The 21,180-nt window shown below is 39.2% G+C and overlaps 1 protein-coding gene and 1 long non-coding RNA gene across 3 annotated transcripts in view; one reads left to right on the forward strand and one right to left on the reverse strand.

Moving 5' to 3' along the window:
• Window positions 1-21,180, reverse strand: part of GRID2 (glutamate ionotropic receptor delta type subunit 2) — a 728,283-nt gene that overhangs the window by 86,124 nt on the left and 620,979 nt on the right. The window contains exon 13 of the mRNA XM_035541219.2: window positions 13,869-14,064. Within this exon, the coding sequence (XP_035397112.2) occupies window positions 13,869-14,064 (196 nt within the window). The remainder of the gene's footprint in view (window positions 1-13,868; window positions 14,065-21,180) is intronic.
• LOC126913298 (uncharacterized) overlaps window positions 1-21,180 on the forward strand; it is a 60,949-nt gene that overhangs the window by 6,427 nt on the left and 33,342 nt on the right. The gene's annotated exons all lie outside the window — the stretch shown is intronic.

A 21,180-nucleotide genomic window follows, 5' to 3' on the forward strand; every position in this document is an offset into this window, starting at 1 on the left:
TCCTTAGCAACATTAGGGACTCAAGGAGAGATTCATATAACAATTTGCATGTAAAGACAGCACTTGGGCAAAATTGTAGCATTTGAAGCCAAAATTTTGGTTGTTAAAATACTGTGGCTTATAAGCACCTACTTTTTTTCATTCCGAATTCTGCTTTTGAACAAGCACTAGCTGTTTGCACCTCCTCTATCAGGGATGAACAGACTGGTGTTTTTTCATACCAACGTTCAGTTCAGAATGTGGTGATGGGGTACCAGTGCCTCCCCAGTGCATACTTGAAACACCACATAAACCACAATGATGCTCAGGACTCCTGGCATGCATGCAACAAAATTTAGAGGTTTTCAAATTTGGATGTCATCTTCTGTCCACCTGCAGTGTAGGAAGCTATCCCACACTCCTTCCCCATGTTGCAGGACACAGATTATATTTTTCAGTGTCTTGCAGGAGGTCACAAATTCAGACTAGTTTGGACCAAAGCATGCTGCAGTACCTTGGATCAAGCACAAGAAAGATGATCCATCCATCTATCTCCTATTTAAAGGAATACCCAGGAACTGCAGCTAGCACTGGTGGAAGATTGATACTTGATGAGAGATTTTGAGTTTTCTTGGGAATTTGTATCACTGTTAAGCACAAGACTTGGGAAAGCGCTGCATCCTAGATTTGTTTACTCACAGGTTGAGAATTCTTGCTAGAAATGTATTACAGGGAAATCCCATCTTGAGGTCAGAGTGATAAAACAAAGAAAGCTTCTGCTCTGTGATTTATGTTATGACCAGAACCCCTCGGTACTTACAGACTTGTATAATACCAGCTGCTTATCTATTGTTTTTTCATTACAGACACATTGTATTTTCCAGCCATCTTGATGCATTCCATTATTTATCCCCCTCCTTGTGTTATATTCAGCAGGGAATGGGGTCTGTTTTATTTGATTAACTAGCAATTCTGCAAAAAACAGCCACAAACACCAATCAACTCCCATGCAGCAGGAAAGCTTTAGAGCCAGGAATGGTAAACAGCTCTCTCCTGCCATTGCAATCCCAGCGAGGGAGCTGTGCTGTCTATCTAGATTGGGCATTTTATGCAAACTGATAGAAGAATGAAATGTGATTACAGCCTGGATAAAATGCTTCTTAAAACACTCCACATGGCACTTTAATCCTCTCCTCCCATATCTTGGCTATTAAAAAGATGCTGATTTATTGCAGCCACATTTTCAGACCGGACAACTGCTGCCTAATTCAAATACAGAGAGACATAAACTGCTTGCTGGCAATTTGACTGAAGAGAATAAAATGGTAAAAATGGTGGAAACAACAATTATCATTACTCTTTAGCCCAAGGAAAGATTCTGCTTATTTAACAGAAAAATTTAGCTTTGTGTTCAGTTGACACGCTTTAAGAAAGCCAGTTTACCTACCTAGCACACTTTCCTCAATGCCATGCTGTTACTTCTAAATTTTTAACTTGCTGGCTGGAAAGGTCACTCCATGTAGATTTAGTTCCAAGAAAAGCACTCAGAAAATGTCTCCTTAGTTGCTTGAATCAGGTCAGAAAGAGACATTAGCGGGAGGCATCATAATATATGTTACAGAAAAACCATAGCCATGCACAACCTGCAGGAACTGGAAATGCTGTTGATTCGATAAGAGCTCCTCTGCACACCCCACAAAGCAGTTCAGAGAGATGATGGCCCGATAGGCAGCCCCGTAATACCCTTCTGGGCTACTCCCAGCCCCATCCACAGCCAATATGCACAGCCACAGAGCACACAGAGAGTTCCAGTTTTCTTCAAAACATATTCAGAACCCTGCACAGATGTTAGGAAGAAAACTGCATGAAACTTCTGGCTCTGCTGGATGGGATTTGAAACCCCCTGAAATATTTACTGGGCATTGAAGTGGTGGGTTTGCATTTCATATCGCTTTAAAGGAGGCATATGTAATAAGGCTAGAGAGCAACAAACGTGCAGGAGCTGCTGATCACATCCCAGCCCCAGACTTTTAGTGCAGCCTGACAGCCTCACCACTGGAGACTTTATGCTTACTGCAGTTGTCCATTAAAGAAACAACCCCTTACATCCCAAACTCCAAATTTTATCTGCACAAGTACGATTTAAGCACACAGAAGCTAATCGTATTTGGCACTCTGCTTTGTAGGCCACCAATATTCTTGTGCAACATCCACTCAGTCTGAACCACGAGATCTGAAATTTCCTCTTTTCCCACACTCCCCACTTAAGCACAACACAACCATTTTTTTTTTCTCAATAGATGGACAAATTCCAACAAAATGGAGTTTTACCAGAAAATTTCCCACTATCTCTAATCTGATGACTAAGGACAACATCAAAAAGCAGCCAGCAGCAAAGTCTGCACAGTTTTCTAGCCTTCCAGACCAGATGTTTTAAGATTGGTCCTTAGAGACCTCTCTGACTCTACAACCTGTACTTGCATTTAAATGCACACAGGTGTTTAGGAGCATAAACGTGCAGTTTTAAACATGGGTACATCATTTGGAGAAACACAAAGAATTTTGGGTTCCTCTTTTATACTTGAAAAATTAGATTTTTCAGTGCTTTATTTTTCTAGATGTTATCTTAAACCACACTGGAGTTCTTCCTTCCTCCTGTTTTGAGACTAAGGTGATCTTAAGGGCTATCTGATTTAACTAAACTTTCTGATACTTAGATATTTGATTCTTATACACATTAGAGACCTAGGTTGATTTTATTAAGTATTCTGTTGGTGCTTTTTAGTTTCAAATTTAATTTTCCTTACTGTCCTTATTATTTCACTAGCATTTCATGGCCTACCAATCTGTTTATTAAGGTATTGACTTATTTAAGGGTGTTAGTCTAAAATTTGCTGTCAGAGGAGCTCCAGGTACTCCCTGAGCTCTCCTCTTTTGCTTTTCTATTACAACTATAAGACTATTAGAATTGAAAAATTCTGAATGATTTAATGAGGGACTATTGAATGGCTTAAAGCGGAAACTTGCTATGAATCTACCTTCTGCAGTGCATTTATTTGCTGGTCTATGGAATAGATTTTTTTGGGGGTGGTGGTAGTAACAAGTTATTTTACAAAAATTATATAAATCTGTTAAGTCAAGCCTTTTTTATAAACAAATGCTACAGCAGCTCCACAAATACGAATTAAGATCTTTCTGTTACCTCTTATATTTCTCTCACCATTTTAGTCTTGCAGCTTCACAGACCCAGATACGCTTTAAAGCTGGAATATACAGCACTTTTTATATATTCTGTTCTCATTACTTCTATTCATGGCTTTTTTTCAGTTGCATATATCCTTTAAACAACCTTACATTCAATCCCGTCATTTGCATTTGTTAATGCATCAAAACGTATTTGCGTATTATTAAAATATGTTAATACATAAAAATGATAGCTGGAAACATTTAAGTGAGAAAGCGAATACATTACCAAGTTCCGTGCCTGAAGCAAGAGTGTGCTCTCCTGTCTCCATCTATTGATCATTAGTCAGAGCCTGCATTTCCCCTGATCTGTGTGTGATATGTTCCCAGTGCAGCCCACCATACTGTGAGCCTGCAGCTGGCTTCAAAGTGACAGCCAGGGTTTTGGAAAGCTTTGTCTGATGCAGAATTGAAAGTCTCAGAATTCATTGTAGAGATAAACAGTGAGACAGTGTAAGCGGATGGAGATAGCAAAAGAGATGTATGACTGCGTACAGAGAGGTGAGGTGGGGAAAGAAGAAAGGCTCAGAGAGCTGGGAAAACGTTGGAGGAGCTGGGATCCAAACAAAAAGGATGGAGGATCAAAAAGCTGAAAAAAGAAAAAAGAAAAAGTGAGAGGGAGGGAACAAAGCAAAGCAGGAATTCAAAAGGGAAAGAGAGAGCCGAGGTTGCTGGAGCTGCGTAGGAGTCTGTGTAGTCCCCAGACACCCTCGGTATGGTGGTATTACTCATCTCCATGAACCTGGAAATGGTACAGAACCTCAGTAGGAAAAGCACTAAGTTAATGGAGATAAAATGGAGAAATAAGAGCTCACAGGACCAGAAAAATAGGTGTCTAATACCTTTCATGTCACCTGTAGCTAAATGAGAGCGCACCAGATACCAAGCTACTCTTCTCTTTCAGGCACTTTATAGAATTTTTCTTAGGATAACTAAATTCCAAAACAAGGAATAAGGGCACAGCCATGTCTCTCTGCTGTGGAAAGGGAGGTGAACCACAGAGATGGTTCAGCATGGGAGCAATGGCGCTAACGTCGCCTCTACATGAGTGAGGACAGGAGGAAACAGCAATGGAAGTGATACAATCCACATTTCTTTTTCTCCCTGAAACAGTAATTTTTGATGGATCTTTTTCAAAGATGGTTTCGAAAAAGGGATATAGAAGTTCATCTGGGCACAAAAGAAAATACGTGGTTGATTAAACTGCCCAAATTCAAATCATTTTGTCATCTTCTCACAGCAAAATGGCTAAAAAAAAAAAAAAAAAAAAAGATCTGAAGAAGCAACAGAAAATGCTTCAAGAAGAACATTCTACTCATCTTGAACTTTGCTGCCTTACAGGTTCTGCACTGAAACAGGACCCATTTGATATAGTAAGACTGGGAAAAAGTATTTAGGAGCTTGTATCTTCCATCAGGAGTCTCTCTTGTTTAATAAAAAGCAATCTCATAGGCCTAAATGATTACAGGACTTGTAATACCACATTCATTCCAATTCCTGCTACATCAAAATAAATGACCTCTTGCCAAAGGGGAATGACGTGCAAGCGGCACATTAAGTTTCTGGAGACAATGGGTGCTAATACAGTAGAACTGCAAGAGTGGAGATTAAAGTCACCCTGCAGAAATAAAACCTGAGATAATGGATGTGCTACTCAAAAATCCAAAGAAGGGTATGTCCCACCACAAAAATCCAAAGAAGGGTATGTCCTACCACAAGCTGCTGACACACAAGTTGAGATTCACTTCTCTGGCACAGCTTGCTCATGCCTCTACAGTTTTCAGTCATTTAAAGCTGTTGGTCATACTCTTTTTTTTTTTTTTTTTGGTGAGATATTGCCATAGATGGAAGAGCATAAGAAGATAGTACATACAATTTTAGTAACTGCTTGAGAAGTAGATTTGTGGGTTAGAAAATGTAACAAAAGTTTATCATCTAGCAAATCTAGATGATAAACTATCTATCTATCTATCATCTCCCTGCATTGGTTTGTTATTATATACTGCCATCGTGCTTTTATTGTAAGATGCCATATCAGGACCAAGGTCCCTCTAACATCTACGCCCAAATGACAACTGATACCCTAACTAACAAAACTGCCCCCTCAGTACTCGTCTGCCACAAAGAGTGTTCCTCTCCTGAACCTTTCTTGGGCTCTGCAGCTGATAAACAAAAGGTAGAACATCATCTTGTTTTGCTTTTAATTGAGAGAGTAACATCCAGCAAAACTTCCATTCTGCCACAAATATATCTATATCTACAAAGACATCTCCTGTTTTGCACACTTTACTAACACCTATATTTTACTCATGAGACAGTTCATAACAGCATCCAGGAGAGGTGTTTTTCTTTCAGACCTCTCCTGTGCTATGCATACTAAATGCACTTATCACATAGTGAACACTCAGAAAACTTTTCCTTTCATGGAATATGACAGCAGCATTGCTGTGTTAGACCCAGATATGCCCAAATTTAGCTACTTTCCTAGGCGTAGCTAAGGTAGGGGTGTTTTCCTTCTCTGTTTATGCCACCCTTTCTAACAGGTGCCTCCCTAGTACTGAGCATGGCCAGCTGAGAAAATTTCAGCAACAAGTAATATTAGGAATAAAATCTCCTTTAAGCATTATTCTGACATGCTCACACTCAACCTTTACAACCATGGACTGCAACTGCACTCTTTTCTTAAACTATTTCCTAACTGTCAGTTTTCTTACTCATTGTTCATTCCATTCCAAAATTTCCCATCCCCTATAAATCCCAGTTTCAGGAGGGTGCTCAGCATTTGTACAACTGATCACCAGCCAGTGCAAATGAAAGCAGCACTCACATTACTTGGAGAGAAATTTGAAGTCTCTCATTTATGATGCTCAGTACTGCAGTGCTCAGATGTAACACAGCCACAGAAACACTTCTACTGAGCTGGTCTCTTGCTATCGGGGACGCACTCTGTGTGTTTCTCTCATGACACCATCCTAATTAGTCCACTTCTAAACAAGAGAAACCTCAAGTGAAATCTACCAACAAAGGTTTGTTGGTGGAGACAAAGGTTCCTCTCTCGGTTTGTCATGTGAAAAGATGACTACAGGGACAGAAATGCACTAAGGCAAGAAGTACCTAGCTTTATATTTGGCCGTTAGGATGAAGCATGAGGACCCGTCCCATCTCATGCTCACTCCTCAAAGGGCTGTCAGCCATCCTGCCTCCAGCTGAAAAGTCTGGTCTCAGTTCTCTGCAGAATGCAAGTCTACAGGATTCAAGCAAAATTAGTTCCACAGGGTATATTTTGCCATTTCTTATTTTTTATTGCCTTTTCTAGTTGTGAAACATGATTTTACTGTGATAGCTTCTGTACAAAATAAGTCACCAAGAGAAATAGTTTCATAGTTTAGGCACTGCCAACCACTCTCTAGAGAAGGCAATTGTCTACAGTAGCTAGGAATGAAAGTTGGGCACCTAAATTAGGCACCTCAAGTTACACATGGTGGGAGTATTGTTGTTGTAGCCATGACAGTTTAAGAATCTAAGTGAAGCAATGTTTTAAGAGAGAACTACCTTTAAATAGAAGAAAGGATATAACTGGTGGTGGGATGCCTAAATGACCTGGCTTTCAGGCAAACAAGCCTTGTCTGAAAACAAGCAGAAAACTTCAAGATTAGTGAAATATCTCTGAGATGAATGTAATTATGTTAATCAATGAGGCAATCCAAGAGAAAAATGTAGCTGGCAACAATGAAGCTGGAGAAAATGAAAGAGAGAATAAGGACCAATTGCTCAGTCAAATATTTTCCCTCTCCCCTATCTTTTTATTGTATTAGACTGTTACAAACTTTAGCTCTTATGCTCTTCTGAAGTTAGCCTGTAGCTTTCCTTTGAGGATAAGGACTCAAAGGTCAGACATAGTTTATTTTCTGAGAAGTACTCTTCCTCTAGTAATGGGCATGTTCATGAACTTGGTTGATTGTGGGCTACAGTAGTTATTTGGTTTTACCCACTTTATACCTGTGATGGTATTTAGACCACTAAATCATGAATGCCTCTCTCCCTTCTTATGGGAAATTATAAAGTAAGCCAAATAAAGGGAAAGAACATAAAGTAAAAACAAAACAGGGTGGCTCAGTTGATGGGTAGTGATCGCAGTACACCAGAAACCAAGTTGTCAAGGTTTTTGTTAGTGCGATAATAAAGGAGTATGTTAAGGAGTTTGAAGAAGTTAAGATGAATGTCTGGAGGGAAAACTTCATACCTTACAGAAGAGTCCTTGGAGAATGCATACAGATGCTTGCTTGAAAGAGAAAAGAGTTGCACTGGAAACTTACACCGATGATTTTCAATTCAGAAATGAGAAAACTACAGGCAGTTTCAGAATCAGCCATGAAGGTCAGCAATGAAGGGCCTTGAAACTTTTTTTTTTTTTTTTTGGGGGGGGGGGGGAGGGTTGGGGTGGCATGTAGGAGCACTTTCAGTAGAATTTAATGCAGTAAAAGAGTTTTGTAAAGTTCAGAGAAAACAATGCTAAAAGCTGCTATAGTAATGGACAAGGTTGTATGGCTAAATCATAGACATGTTATGAAGGGTGAATTCATAAAATTTAGACACACTTTGGTTACAAAAGTTAAGACAAAACATAAGCTAATAATGCCACTAGATTATAAGCTTAAGCAAGAGAAAGCCACAAGAAAGAACATGGAAAGTAAAACTGGGGGGAAGATGTAGAGTTAGCTAGTCTAGGTTTTAGCTATGTTGAACTAAATTAGTGGTGATACATCCATGAAAAAATATTAGAGGAAAAAAAATATAATTTCAGATACAAAGAGCTCAGTTTCAACTAGGAGAAACAGAACTGCAAGCTATCTGCATGGAGTCACTAGCTGAATATCTTTGGACAGAAGTCAATAGCAACTTGGATGGCATTTCAGTGAGAGCAAAAGGTTGAAGGTACATTCAGGAGCATGTAGGATGAAATAGAAGATGAACTCAGATAAAATTTTCAGGAAACTTTGCAGATAAAAAGAATATGGCAATGACCGGCTTGGTTGTTGGATGAACACGTGTGCGGATCCATTTCTTGATATGCAGGCTGACTCAAATTTTGACTCAAGTTTTTATTGGAATAAAGCCAAACTGCATAAAATAAGAACTTTTCACAGGTGTTCTACTCAAGATAAAAACCCCTCTAGAAAGTCAAAGTTGGATCAAACTTTGGAATATGTTTTGGAGCATTCATGAGGGACAGCAAGCCTTTTGTTGAGCCTACCTTAAATTCTGAGAAAATTAGGCAACAGGAAAAATGTTTTAGATTTTTATTTTTAAACTACATGCAGAATCTTCCTAATGCTCTGTTAACTGTCACAGCTCAATTATTAAACACTCAAAGCACACTAACCCCTAGGCTAATGCAGATAACTATTAGCCTTTTGATGATGCCTGAAGGTAACACTACACTGCATTTGCAGTGTTTTCTGGTTCAGTGTTTAGGAATCTAAATTTTTTCACTGCTGCTAATTTGCTTAAACCCTAGATATGGGAACAAAGATATACAGGATTGTAGAAAAAATTCTTTCTTCAGGCTGGTTATTCTTTAGGCTCAAGCAAACTGGAGCCAAATTGTGGTAAGGCTATTAGAAATGCGCTTTGCAATGAAATATACTCCACTCCCACCACCACAAACTGACATGTGGACAAACTATGAGACTTCAAATATTACAGTGCCAGTGGATCAGGCGTTCCTCCTGACATTATTAACAGCACATCACTGGTAAATCAGGTTCAGACTTTGTGTTGAGACTTGCTTTCCAGGAAAAGGATGCTATATGACAAATAAGACAGAGCCAGACCATCCGTGACAATTTGAAATGAGGCACGTGGGTTTGGTACCCCCAGAAACCTGTCAGCTCCAAGCCATGGACCAAGCAGAAGGTAATTGTAAAATAGATAAATTGTACCTTCAGTTTTGGGGCGCAACAAAGTCTTAAGGGTACTCCTGAAACTTATTACTAGTGGAGTAGCACATCCATCCAGTAGAACATCCCATCTGTGCAAGAAGTGTCACCTCCAGAGGCAGAGGGGAACCAACAGTGTAGCTGATCCCTTTATAGAGAATTAAGATATACGGGGGATTGGTGTGCAGTCATGGTATTTCTACACGCTCTTGCCTTTTTTGCTTCCTATCCCTTCCTCAGCCACTGTCAAACTACTGCACCACAGTACAGATCCAATGTCCAAAACCTCTGCTTTGTTATTTCCTGGTTTTGGTGTCTTTTTATTGGCTAGCTCCATTGTTAGAAATGTCCATAACAAAGATGCATGGACTTGAAAATATTAACTAGGTCTTTTTGTGGTGTAATGAGTATATCTGCCACCAGAATGACAATTCCAATGGCAAGTTCATGAGTAAATCTGTTTAATTACCTAATTCAGGAGTTTTCTGGTTCATCAATAGAAATCTCCATGCCATTGCCATTGCAAATTAAGAATAACCACATCTAGTTATTGCTAATTTGTTCTAGCACAGAGCCGCAAATCATTAATACCCATTTCTTCACCAGACAAATCACCTTAGCAAAGCTTTTGTTATGGCCTATTCACAGGTATTTTAAACAATAATATTATTACTAGAGCAGTATTCTCAGGAAGGTAAAACTGCCATCCAGGGAAAATGAACAGGCTCAGCAATTGCTCACATGCTTTCACTGTGGGTAAAATGACAAGAAAATCAAAATCTCAAGACCAAATTTCCTTTGATACTGTGGTGAGGGTTAAAGAGGAATTATTAATGCTCTGAAATTGAGAGGGTAAAAGGAGTTTCTTTTATTGCACCATCCAAAAACATTAATTCACCTGACAGTCATTATCAAGTTTCCTACCAGCTAAATATTTTGCACTTGAAGTTAAACAGACAAGAGGTTTCAAATGCATTTTGATTCTGCCTATGCAGCCTAGGAAAGAAATTTTCTACTTTGTACCACTGAGAAAAATGTAGATGCTGTAGGCTACAGTATCATGTTCAGAGGAAGGAGGTGGGTAGGATAGGGCATTAGGCACTATTATACTCTAATAGGGAAGAAAGAGCAGACAGGGGCACAATGGAAGCACTTCATTATATTTTAAATGGGAATAGTTCCAAGGATTCCAAGGATAGGAAAGCCTGTGGTGCTTGTAAAGGATTAAGCAGGGTAATGTGCTTTTTAAGAAGACATAAAAAGGTATGTAATGTGATATGTTTAAGCCTAAATGATTTTTCTTGGAGTCCTCAATGAATGTTTAAGCAGGCATGACTTAGGCCTCTGTAAATCCTCCCTGAATAAATAACTTCCCCGAAAATAGAGACTCCTTTGACAGAATGAGATGCATATTTCATAACCTATGCAAAAAAAGGGAAATCAATTTGAGATACATGAAACACTTATGAATAATAAAGAAAAAATGAGATAAAAATGAATATTCTCTGGAATAATCGAAGCATATATAGGAATACAGACACCTTCTCATCCGTTTCGATTTGACAAAGCAGGAGGACAAACAACTGAATTCTTCCCTTGCTTTGATACAGATCTTAAAATGCTTTTTGTTGTCTTTTGAAAAAGGAAAAGACAATAAGCTGTAAAAGTTTCTAAAGCGCCTGCGCTCTTCCAGCTGTCTCCTGTTTGAGGTATTTAAAACTCGGCTGTCTTTTCAGGGTAAATCCACCCAGCTGCTCTCTAACCAGATGTGATGCTGTAAACTGCTGTTCACGTGGATGCTCAGCGATACATATTCACCTGATTTACAAGACAAGGACCAATACATATCAAACCCCAGAAACTTAAAACAGCATGATCTTCCCATCCTTTTTTCCTGCCAGCCTTGCCCTCCCACCAGGAAAAACAGGTCAAAGACATAGACATCCCGATGCAAAATGTGACAATGCAATCATTGTCATTTGGCTGCATTGTGTTCCCACTTGCACAGGTGAGATTCCCCATGAAGTCCCAGGTACTGCAAATGCACTGTCCTGCTGAGCAAGCAGGATTATATGCCGAGTAAATCAGCATTTGATCCAACTCCCCCTCCCCCTGTTTATAGATAAATTCATATTAAATCACTACTTTCCTCCAAATACAAAGAATACAATTTTCAGAATAGAAGCAAGACAAAACTGCAGGATTTTAAGATAAAAAAAATGCTTGGCTAAGCCTTTTCCACATCACAAAGCCTGCCTGCTTGCCTAACCAAGTCATTTTGTGATGTCTACTCGCAAACCCTGTTCATCTCGGAGTGGGTGCAGCAGGGCCTGGATAAACTGCTGTTTAGTGACGCTTTAGCACTGGTTAATAGTAGAAACAAAACAAAGCACAAAGGGAGACCTGTGGGCTTATCTTGTCCAGGGTTATAATCTGGTTGTGTTAATGGCTCTGGTGTGGCTTGTTAGAGACATTCAAGGCCCTGAAGGGTTTTATGAAGCTTATAAATAGGCAGAGGGGACCTATGAATTTACTCTAAAATGTTTGCATTTTTTTTGGAAGGTATTTCACATAGATTACAATCCCTGACTTTTATTAATTATCCTTTTTAAAGGGTGCCACGTGTGAGAGCAATCAAACACTGGAACAGGCTTCCCAGAGAGGTGGTTGATGCCCCATGCCTGTCAGTGTTTAAAAGACATTTGAATAATGTCTTTAATAATATGCTTTAACTTGTGGTTAGCCCTGAAGTGGCTAGGCAGTTGGATTAGATGATCTTTGAAGGTCCCTTCCAACTGATCTATTCTATTCTAATTTTCCTTGCCTAAGAGTAGTTTTTAACATCACATTCATCTTCCAGCTGAAGAAGAGTCTTAAGTGACTCTTGAAAGGCACAGCTTCTTTCCTTTTTTTTTTTTTTTTTTTTTTAAATCAACAGACCTTTCTTCCTGAGCAGGCAATCCCCCAAAAGCTTCCACGTGAACAGAAATTGGCAGATAACCTTTTTCTGTGTTATTTCTTCCTGTAAGGCAAAAGAAGGGGAGAAACTGCAACTGCATAGGTGGGTGTGTATGTTCACTGGAACCAGGACCTCTGATATTTTAAAATTGGAGGGTGGCTAGCTTGCTCACGTTACAACTTGGTTATTTTATGCCACCATTTGCAAGTGCGTGTTCCTGGGAACTGGAGGCATGGGAGTCAGATAGAACCCAGATAATTTTGTTTTTGTAAGTTTTAAGACAGAAACTACAATGTTTTCAAGAACTAGGTATCAAAGATTATAATCTGGAATTACTTGCCAGCATGATACACTGGTTGCTTTTTTCAACTAAAAGCAATTAGTCAATACTGTTGACTGTGTTGACTGTTGTGTTTGATGCGCTGTTTTCTGATTCTCCCTTAGTATATCTTGGAAAGGCAAACCAGAAGGCGGTGGGCTTTTTTTTTTTTTTATATATATATACACAAGGCAAAACCTAGCTTTATCAGACCCTTGCAAACAGAGCTAAAATATATTTTCTCAAAAAAAGCAATTTCCTCTAGCCAATAAATCTTCAGACTGTCTTTTTTTCCCTTGCTTTTTCAGCTGATGACTTTTTCTAAAAGGGTTTCAAAAGTGCAGCTCCCCAGGGCCTTCCTTGCCTGTTCATTCATGCCATTTTGTCCTTCAGAGGAGAAAATATGATCTCAGTTATACAGAGGGTGGATTAGTGATTGTTAAAATTCCAAACAATCTTTATTTTGTTTTTCTTTTATTATCAAGACATAACCAGTGGCTTCACTACTCTTTTTAACATAGCCTTTTCTCTTATGTGTCTGTATCTGGTGTCAAACACCAGAAATTACAGGTTTCCCTGGCAAATGGATTTCAGTGCACACAAAACACAGAGTTTGCCCCCATTTTTAGAATTCTTTAAACCAAGCTTTAGACAACACAAAACTCTATGGATATTTGCTCTAACTGTCACATTTTTGAGTTTAAAATCAATCTGCAAAATATTGTATTTAAAACTGAATGTGAAGGTACAATGGTAGAGATAAAGTTCATATTTCATCACCCACTAACCATTATTCACTCATACTGAACTATTTCATAGACTGTTTCTTATAAAAGCTGTAGCTCTCAATCACAAACAAGGGAGGGAAACATTGCACTTAAAAATTTCCCTGCAAAAACTGACTCTTGCTTTCAAATTATTTTTCCCTCTGTTAAACTCGTTACAAAAGTGGCTATGTCTCTTTAAAGACAGATCATCTTTTCCTGCCTACCTCTCTTGAAACATACATGATTCAGAGCTACAACTGAAAGCCAAGGTTTTCAGTGCTGGGAGCCTACAAAATAAGTTAATCAACGTCTTGTCTTGAAAGTGCTTTAAGCTCTGTACAGTATATTGCCATGTCTTTTGGTATTAGAAGTCCAGTGATCCTATTCCCATTTTGCATCCTGACAAATGCATTAAACTCTTATACCTATAAATCCTTTTCAGAGCAAGCACTCTAGGTACTTACATTTTAAAATGTAGTTGAAAAAACAAGCTGAGAAGTCCCAGTCCTCTGTGCTGATGCAATGGGCTTGCAGAAGCTGGTATTAGGCATGATCATTATCTGGGTGCAAATGCATCCCGTACAGTCAAAAGCAACAACTAAGGAAATCTGGTGTTACCACAGAGAGTCTCAATGGGAAGAAAAAGTAAGTCATAGCAGTACCTTTTGAATGCCTGCAGTTGACTCCAAGACGTTGTTCTCTGAGCCGTTACTTCTATTAATCATCCGCCACATTTGGGAATACATGCTGTCCCTCTCAAAAGGATTCATCCCTTTCACTCGAACGTGCTCATAGACTGCGGAGTCCAAGACAGTGCCATAAGGAATATCTGTCTGCCTTGAGAGATCCTGGAGAGACCTTAATTGTTGGTGAAGAAAAGAGACACAGGAGACTTGAAGCCACATTTTCAAGAGGAAGGAGCTGCAGGCAAGCAAAGGGCAACATACAGGAAGATGGCTGTCAAGCCAATTTCATTTGTTCTTTTTTTTCTCTGTTTTGTTTTGTTTTAAAAGACAAAGTGAGACTGAAAAAAATGTTTTTATGATTTGAGACACAAGGAGGAACAGAAAGTGAAAAGATGGGGTGGAAAAATGAAAACGGGTGAAAGGAGAAAAAACAGAAGGAGCAAGAGGATCCTGTCAAATGCTGAGAGCTCCTATGAGCTGGGGCAAAGGAGAGAAGGGAGTGTTGCAGTCCCTCCAGCAACTCCAGTCCCTCCACTGCAAATTAAATTGTCTTAACAACAGAACTCACTGAAAACAGCCCAAAGCACCAGGGCTGAGTATTTGTCTGGGCTACCAGGTTACATGGTGAAGAGCAGCTTTTGGGCATCATTCCGATACTGAACTGTGAACCCATCACACACAGGAGGTTGCATCCTACACCATTTTCAGGATGATTTCTGTTATGGTTTCACAAACTGCCTGTGCATTATGGTCCACGTTACTCTGTCCAATAAATTTATTCTACTTTGCATATTATATAGTCTTATTCTTTCCCTATAAACAGGAACAAATTAACCAGTTCAGAAGTTTCTAAAGTGTCCCAAGTACAGCTTTGTCAACCCTGTTTTGGCCTTAAAAATACATATTTTTATAGTCTTTTAAGTCTCCTTATGTCCTGGCCTTTATTTTCCTGTCCTATAGAACTGCTGTCCCATACATTTGTTTCTTTAATGGAATTCATTAAAGTTTCAAAATAACTACTGCAATATGTCTACTGCCTAAAACCCATTACAGCTTTCCTGGCACAAATTAGCTTTGTATAAACTGCACGAATCTAGTGGATGACACCTAAGGACAAATCAAGGGGCTGAGTGCTGTCTAAAAGCAGGCAATAGCAAATTGAAAAAGCTCATTGCAGCTGCAGAAAATGTAAACTCAACTGTAGGAAATTCATCAAATTCCATGTTGCATTTTTGAAACATGTAAATTTAAAGGCTAGTAAAAATGACCTTACATGGAGAAAAAAGGGGAATTCTTTGATGTTTCAGAGATGACACTGAAGAAAACAGATCTTGAAGGATATGTATGCCACTGAACACAACAGAAAGTGAGAAACAAAGTAAGAAATCAGTAGAGCTCAATGGCAAGGGTTTAGAGGTTCACTGAGTCAAACAGAAATCCTTTGAAGTTCAGACATATGGACCTAGAAAAATATTGCACAAGAACTAAATTCTAAGCAGATAATATATAGCAAATATTAGGGAAGGATAAATTCAATTTTGAAGGGTAAATAACTAACAGCATTAAAAAAACACAATTCTCTCCTCTTTCTCCAACAAGATGGCATTCTTCTTCAAGAATATAAGCAGCAAGGAACTTACAAAGAATCGGTACACACAGAGGATCACCAAAGGTTAGCTGCAAGATGAAGCTCTTGCTGAAAATTAGTATATCAGTCTCCAACCATAGGACTGAGACTTGCCCTTTCCTAGGAAGAAAAATGTAAGACTGCAGTAGACTAAGGTATCAGGATATTGTGGCTAATTCATAACTGAAAATTGAAAAAAAAATCAAGCCAGATATAAACAAGTATGAGTTTTGAAAGATTATATATGAAATGCTGATCTGTTAGCAAAAATGTGAAATTTCATTACAGCCAGTGCGTGAAAGGGAAGTGATAAATATTTTTTAAATGCTCTAGTGGTGATCAGGGGAATTACAAAAGTAAGCAACTAGGTAAAATGTCATACTCAGGTTTAATAAATTGAAATAAGGGTTGATAAATTTTAAAGATAGCCATCAGGTAGATTTCAGATAGCCGTCAGGGAAAACTATAGTCATTTTTGAAATTACTAAAAAAAAGGTTTTCAAAAGGTCTTCATTAAACAATATGAAGAAGGTAGAATTATGGACAAGCTACAAAAGGATGACTAAGAACATAAGAACAACATAAGGACACGGACCTGTTGAAGAAAGAGAGGGCCATGAAAAAGGCCCATGAAGAAGGACCCAGAGAAGGGCTACAAAGATGATCAGAGGGCTCGAGCACCTCTCCTAGGAAGGCAGTCTGACGGAGTTGGGGTTGTTCAGCCTGGAGAAGAGAAGGCTCTGAGGAGACCTTACAGAGGCCTTCCAGTACTTAAAGGGGGCCTGCAGGAAAGCTGGAGAAGGATTCTTTGTCAGGGAGTGGAGTGATAGGATAAGGGGGAATGGTTTTAAACTAAAAGAGGGAAGATTTAGATAAGATATTCAGAAGAAATTCTTGACTCTGAGGGTGGTGAGGCAGTGGAACAGGTTGCCAGAGAAGCTGTGGATGTCCCATTCCCAGACATGTTTAAGGCCAGGTTGAATGGGGTCTTGGGCAACCAGACCGAGTGGAAGGTGTCCCTGCTCGTGGCAAGGGCTTGGAACTAGATGATCTTTAAGATCCCTTCCAACCCAAAGCATTCTATGATTCTAGGACTTTAGGAACATTTCCAGGGCAAGTGTGGATAATATCAGGAAAGTCTATGCTCAGCTAGATTGAAGGACATTAAGGATAGCACGAGCAGCTTCTGCAGTACTGAAAGGCTGAACAAGGAAAGCACGGACCTGTTGAAGAAATATGGGACAGCAGACACAGCTTAGGCTGAGGTGCTCAGTGCTGTATTTGCCTCAATTCCTCACCAACAAGGTCTCTCAGTTTTCTGTGACTAGAGGCAGGCTTCAAGGAGACAATGAATGATCAGCAGTGGGTAGCCAGGTCAATCTCAACCAGCTGAGGCTGGGAGTACTTGCGAGTGGTAGACTTATGGAAGTCCATGGGGCCTGAAGGGCTGCACTGAAGTGTGCTGAGAAAGCAGACCAATGTCCTTGCAAGACTTCTCGCAATCACCTTCAAAATGTTGTCAAGATTGGAGTAGATCTCTAACCACTGGATAAAGGAGATGTCCAGGCTATATTCGAAAATGATCAAAAGAACAATTCAGGGAACTAAGGCTGGTCAGCCTTGATTCAATTCCTGGACAACATCATGGAGAGAGTCCTCAGGCTGCCCAGGGAAGTGGTTGAGCCAACATCTCTGTAGGTATTTGAAAGACATGTAGATGTGGTAGTTAGAGACATGGTTTGGTGAAAGACTTGGCAGTACTAGGTTAATGGTTGGACTTGATGATGTTAGAAGTCGTTTCTTTTTATGATTCTATGATTTTGTGATTCTATTCAACTAAAACCATTCTGTGATTCTATGATTCTATGTTTCTGAGCAAACAAAGGAGAAAAAAACAAACTGGGAACAGTCAGCATAGATTCACTAAGGGCCTGTACAGTGAGTCAGGCCTAACCAAACAGATCACCTCCTACCATAAAATGACTGAGTTTGTGGACAAGACCAGCACAATGGATGTAACTTATGCTAAGTTCAGCAAGTTTTCAGTACTGTATCCAACAATTTCTTTGTATCTAAATTAGGCCATTGGACCTGGCTGGGTGAAAAAACAAAAGGATGAATTCCTGTTTGGATGATCAGGCTCACAAGGTAGTTGTTAATGGGTTGCATTCCACTTTGAATCCAGTTACAAGTATCACAGGGGTCTACCCTGGGAGGTATCTTTACCAACATCCTGGAGGAGGTAAGGAAGCACCCTCTTATCATGTTTGCAGAAGACATGACATATGGTGGGCAGACAATTTCTCAAGGACAGGGCTTCCATTCAGATCGACCTAGAAAGGCTGGAGGAACAGGCCAACAGGAACATTGTGAGATTTAGCAAGGATAAATGTAAAACCCTGCACTGTGGTAGGAATGATGCCCTTCAACAACCCAGGCTGGGATCTGACCAGCTGGGCAATACCTGTGCAGAAGGTACCTTGGTAGACAGCGTTGCGCCTTGGTGAAAATTTCTCCCTTTTTCACCATTACACAAAGTGTGGTGTAGAAGTAGGTGTATTACTATTGCATTTATAGTCTACATATCTGTCAAAAGCATCACTGATGCAAGGCACTAGATAAATACAAGTTACTATATTCACTCATTCTGTGTCACTGTAGCTGCCACCAATGTACTTCTGTACCTCCTGGCAGAGCTCAGAAGTGCAACAAACTGTCATAGGATACATATTGTAATGTCCTGTCATTGTTGTTATTTGTCATACATATTACTAGAAAAGTACACATAAAGTATTTACTGAGTCTCCAATTTCTAATGACAACACCTAGCAAAACTGCAGTCATTACTTTACAAGACTCTCTATAGCCATATAATTTCTAATGTAACAAGCAATAAAGCATTTTTCTGAAATATCATTGCTAACTGGTATATAAATGATACATTTAACTGCTGCCACAAAACAGTACAGTTAGAAACAGCACAAAAGGAAAAACAGCTCCTCTGTATATCTTGCAGCTATAAAAGCAACCTTGCTATTTTCTGACAGGCAAACCAATGCTAGACATAAGTGGTTGTCCAGAAGTGCACAGCAAACAGGTATGGGAGAGTTTTCGTTTTATCAGTGAGAAGCAAGTGAGAGTGCCATCACATGCAAAAGGATCACCAGCAGAGAAATAACAAGGAGGAGAATTATGTTTATGCCTTCAGGAAAGTGCAAGGTAGCTGTATAGTCTGGCATTAACTACAGTCTGCAGGTCTTCACTGTTTGGTGTCCTATCTTAAAATGCAGGATGCCTCTCAGCTGCCCCACTTTGCACCTTTGCACATTTTAGGTGCTGCTCCATGCTGGGAAAGTAATGGCAAGAAGACAAGAGTGAGAAGCGTTTAAACTCCACAGATGAACTAAACACTATCGCCAGCTGCAAACTCCAAGCTCTTGTTCACTTGACCGTATGCTGAGGAGTGAGAAAGTTTTGCAGTCTCAGAAGTGTACATGTGTGCACGCTGCTGTGTAGGCAAGTTGCTGAAATGGAAAAGACCTATCACATCACTGACTACATCCCCTTACACAAACATGCCAAATAGTATAATAATATATATGACCTGCTTCAGAATCTGCTTTTTATAACCTGTAAACTTCTGGAATAGCATACACAACCTAGCAGCCAAGCTATGGCAAAAAACAAACAAACAAACAAAAAAAACCCCACCAACAAACCTTGACAGAACTAATAAAATTATTAAATCATTGAGGTTCCTTTCCAAAAGAAAGAAATTTTTCTAACTGCTTTGCCTTCAGCCTGGTTTGCAGGTTACACATTGTTCAATGTACCTTTATTCCTGGATTAAACAACTTATTCTCTGTTCAGACAGATACCTTTAGGGGAGACAAAAATCCCCAGCCTCAGTATGTCACCCAGTCTCAGCACACAGCTGCCAGACCAGACCTCAGAATAAGGAAGAAGTATTAGTTAAGTTGATGAATTCATACGGAAAATCTCTAATGCCCAAATTCTGATAGTATTATTCACTTTGGATGGGAATTTAATTTTGCAGTAGTTTTACTGATCTCAATTGAAATACCTGCAAAGCAAAGTACTTCTAAAATGAGTATGGGTATTATAATTCCACACTTACATAAAACCTCTCTCTTTGAATTTCTCATTTTGAAGCAGTAAGGTAATAGAAGTGTTTAAAACCAAATAAAAAGCACATAAAGTTGAAAAAATGCTATAAAATAAAATGCTTTTAACTGAGTTTGCATATAGACAAATTCTCCTTATAGTGAAGTGACCATGCAGTGCATTACACAAGACACAGTTCAGCTTATTTTTTGGTTATCACTCATGAAGCATTGCAGGGAAAAATATTATACATGGTCTTTATGTTATTTTATTTTTTTTTCTCATTGAAGTTATTAGGATAATACAAATCTCATTGCTTATACTTAAGTCTTTATGACTAATTCTGATAAAGATTTCCTATGCATTTTTTTTCCCCCCTAGGACACTAAGGATTAATTCAGAGGTGATATTAGGAAACTGGGCACAGTAAGCCAAGAGATTTGAATGTTGGCAGTGACAACTGTGTCAGAAACTAATAATGCTGCTTGCTAGTTTGAAGATCTGGGAGAACCACATAAAAGGAAAGGTTAAGGAACATTTTGTTTTTTGGAGTAAGGAAATATCTACTCCAGTTACTGCATTCTTGTGTAACCCCCCTTGCAGAAGACGTGTAGGCAGATGTATTAAGCTGTTTAAAGCCTTGGGGACATCTTAGCTTAAAGTGAATCATGGTTAGAAAAAACACTGTGAAAAAAATGACTAGGCAAAAGAAGCATTACAAAAGGCATGCTTTATTGCCATGCTGCCATTATTTGGAGGCAGAGGTCTCACTTATCAAACAGGAGGTACTGCTTGTATCTCAGAGAACGTAACGTGAACTTCTTATTTTACAAAAGACATAGACTCTTTCCTGTAACACTTGCAGTCACAAATCTTAATCAAGCTTCCACATTTTTAGCAGTGGGTTAGATTTAAACCTGAAGCCACCTAACACTAGCCTTTCTCATGACAAATCCTTTGGCTTCCCCTCTGATCCACAATTTCCCTGCAAAATTTCAGTGCCTTTGAGATGGTGGTGACATCCTCACTTTACCAAGGAAAGCAGTGCAGTCTGAATAAAATCAGTCTCTCTGCCAGTGGACTCTAATTCTATCCAAACAGAATCATAAAACACAGTAATGGCAATAGAGGTTCAGTGGTGAAATTCATAGCATCAGCATCTACAAGAAATAGCTTGAGTCCTCCAAATTTATTTGGCATTTTCCAAGAGAACATACTCTTAATTACCATTCATTCATGTTGCATTTGAGACAGTGATGTAAAGATCTACGGAATACCGAAATTATGCTTTGCTTTGCTGCCACAATGTTTTGGCACTTGAAATGCTGATTGTCTTGATTTAAATATCATCTGCAATGGGGATCAAGTGTGAATAAAAGATGCCATACATAGTACTTTATGACTTTCATGCCTCTATTCCTGGCACTGCCTGCTGATATTATTATTAATACTCCCACAGGTATTAAGAGTCGCCATTTGCTTGGAAACATAGTCCATTTTAAAACAGTATCAAATTTTAATCAAATTAATCAGTGA

The sequence above is a fragment of the Cygnus atratus genome, chromosome 4, assembly GCF_013377495.2.
Source record: "Cygnus atratus isolate AKBS03 ecotype Queensland, Australia chromosome 4, CAtr_DNAZoo_HiC_assembly, whole genome shotgun sequence".
NCBI classification, from domain to species: domain Eukaryota; kingdom Metazoa; phylum Chordata; class Aves; order Anseriformes; family Anatidae; genus Cygnus; species Cygnus atratus.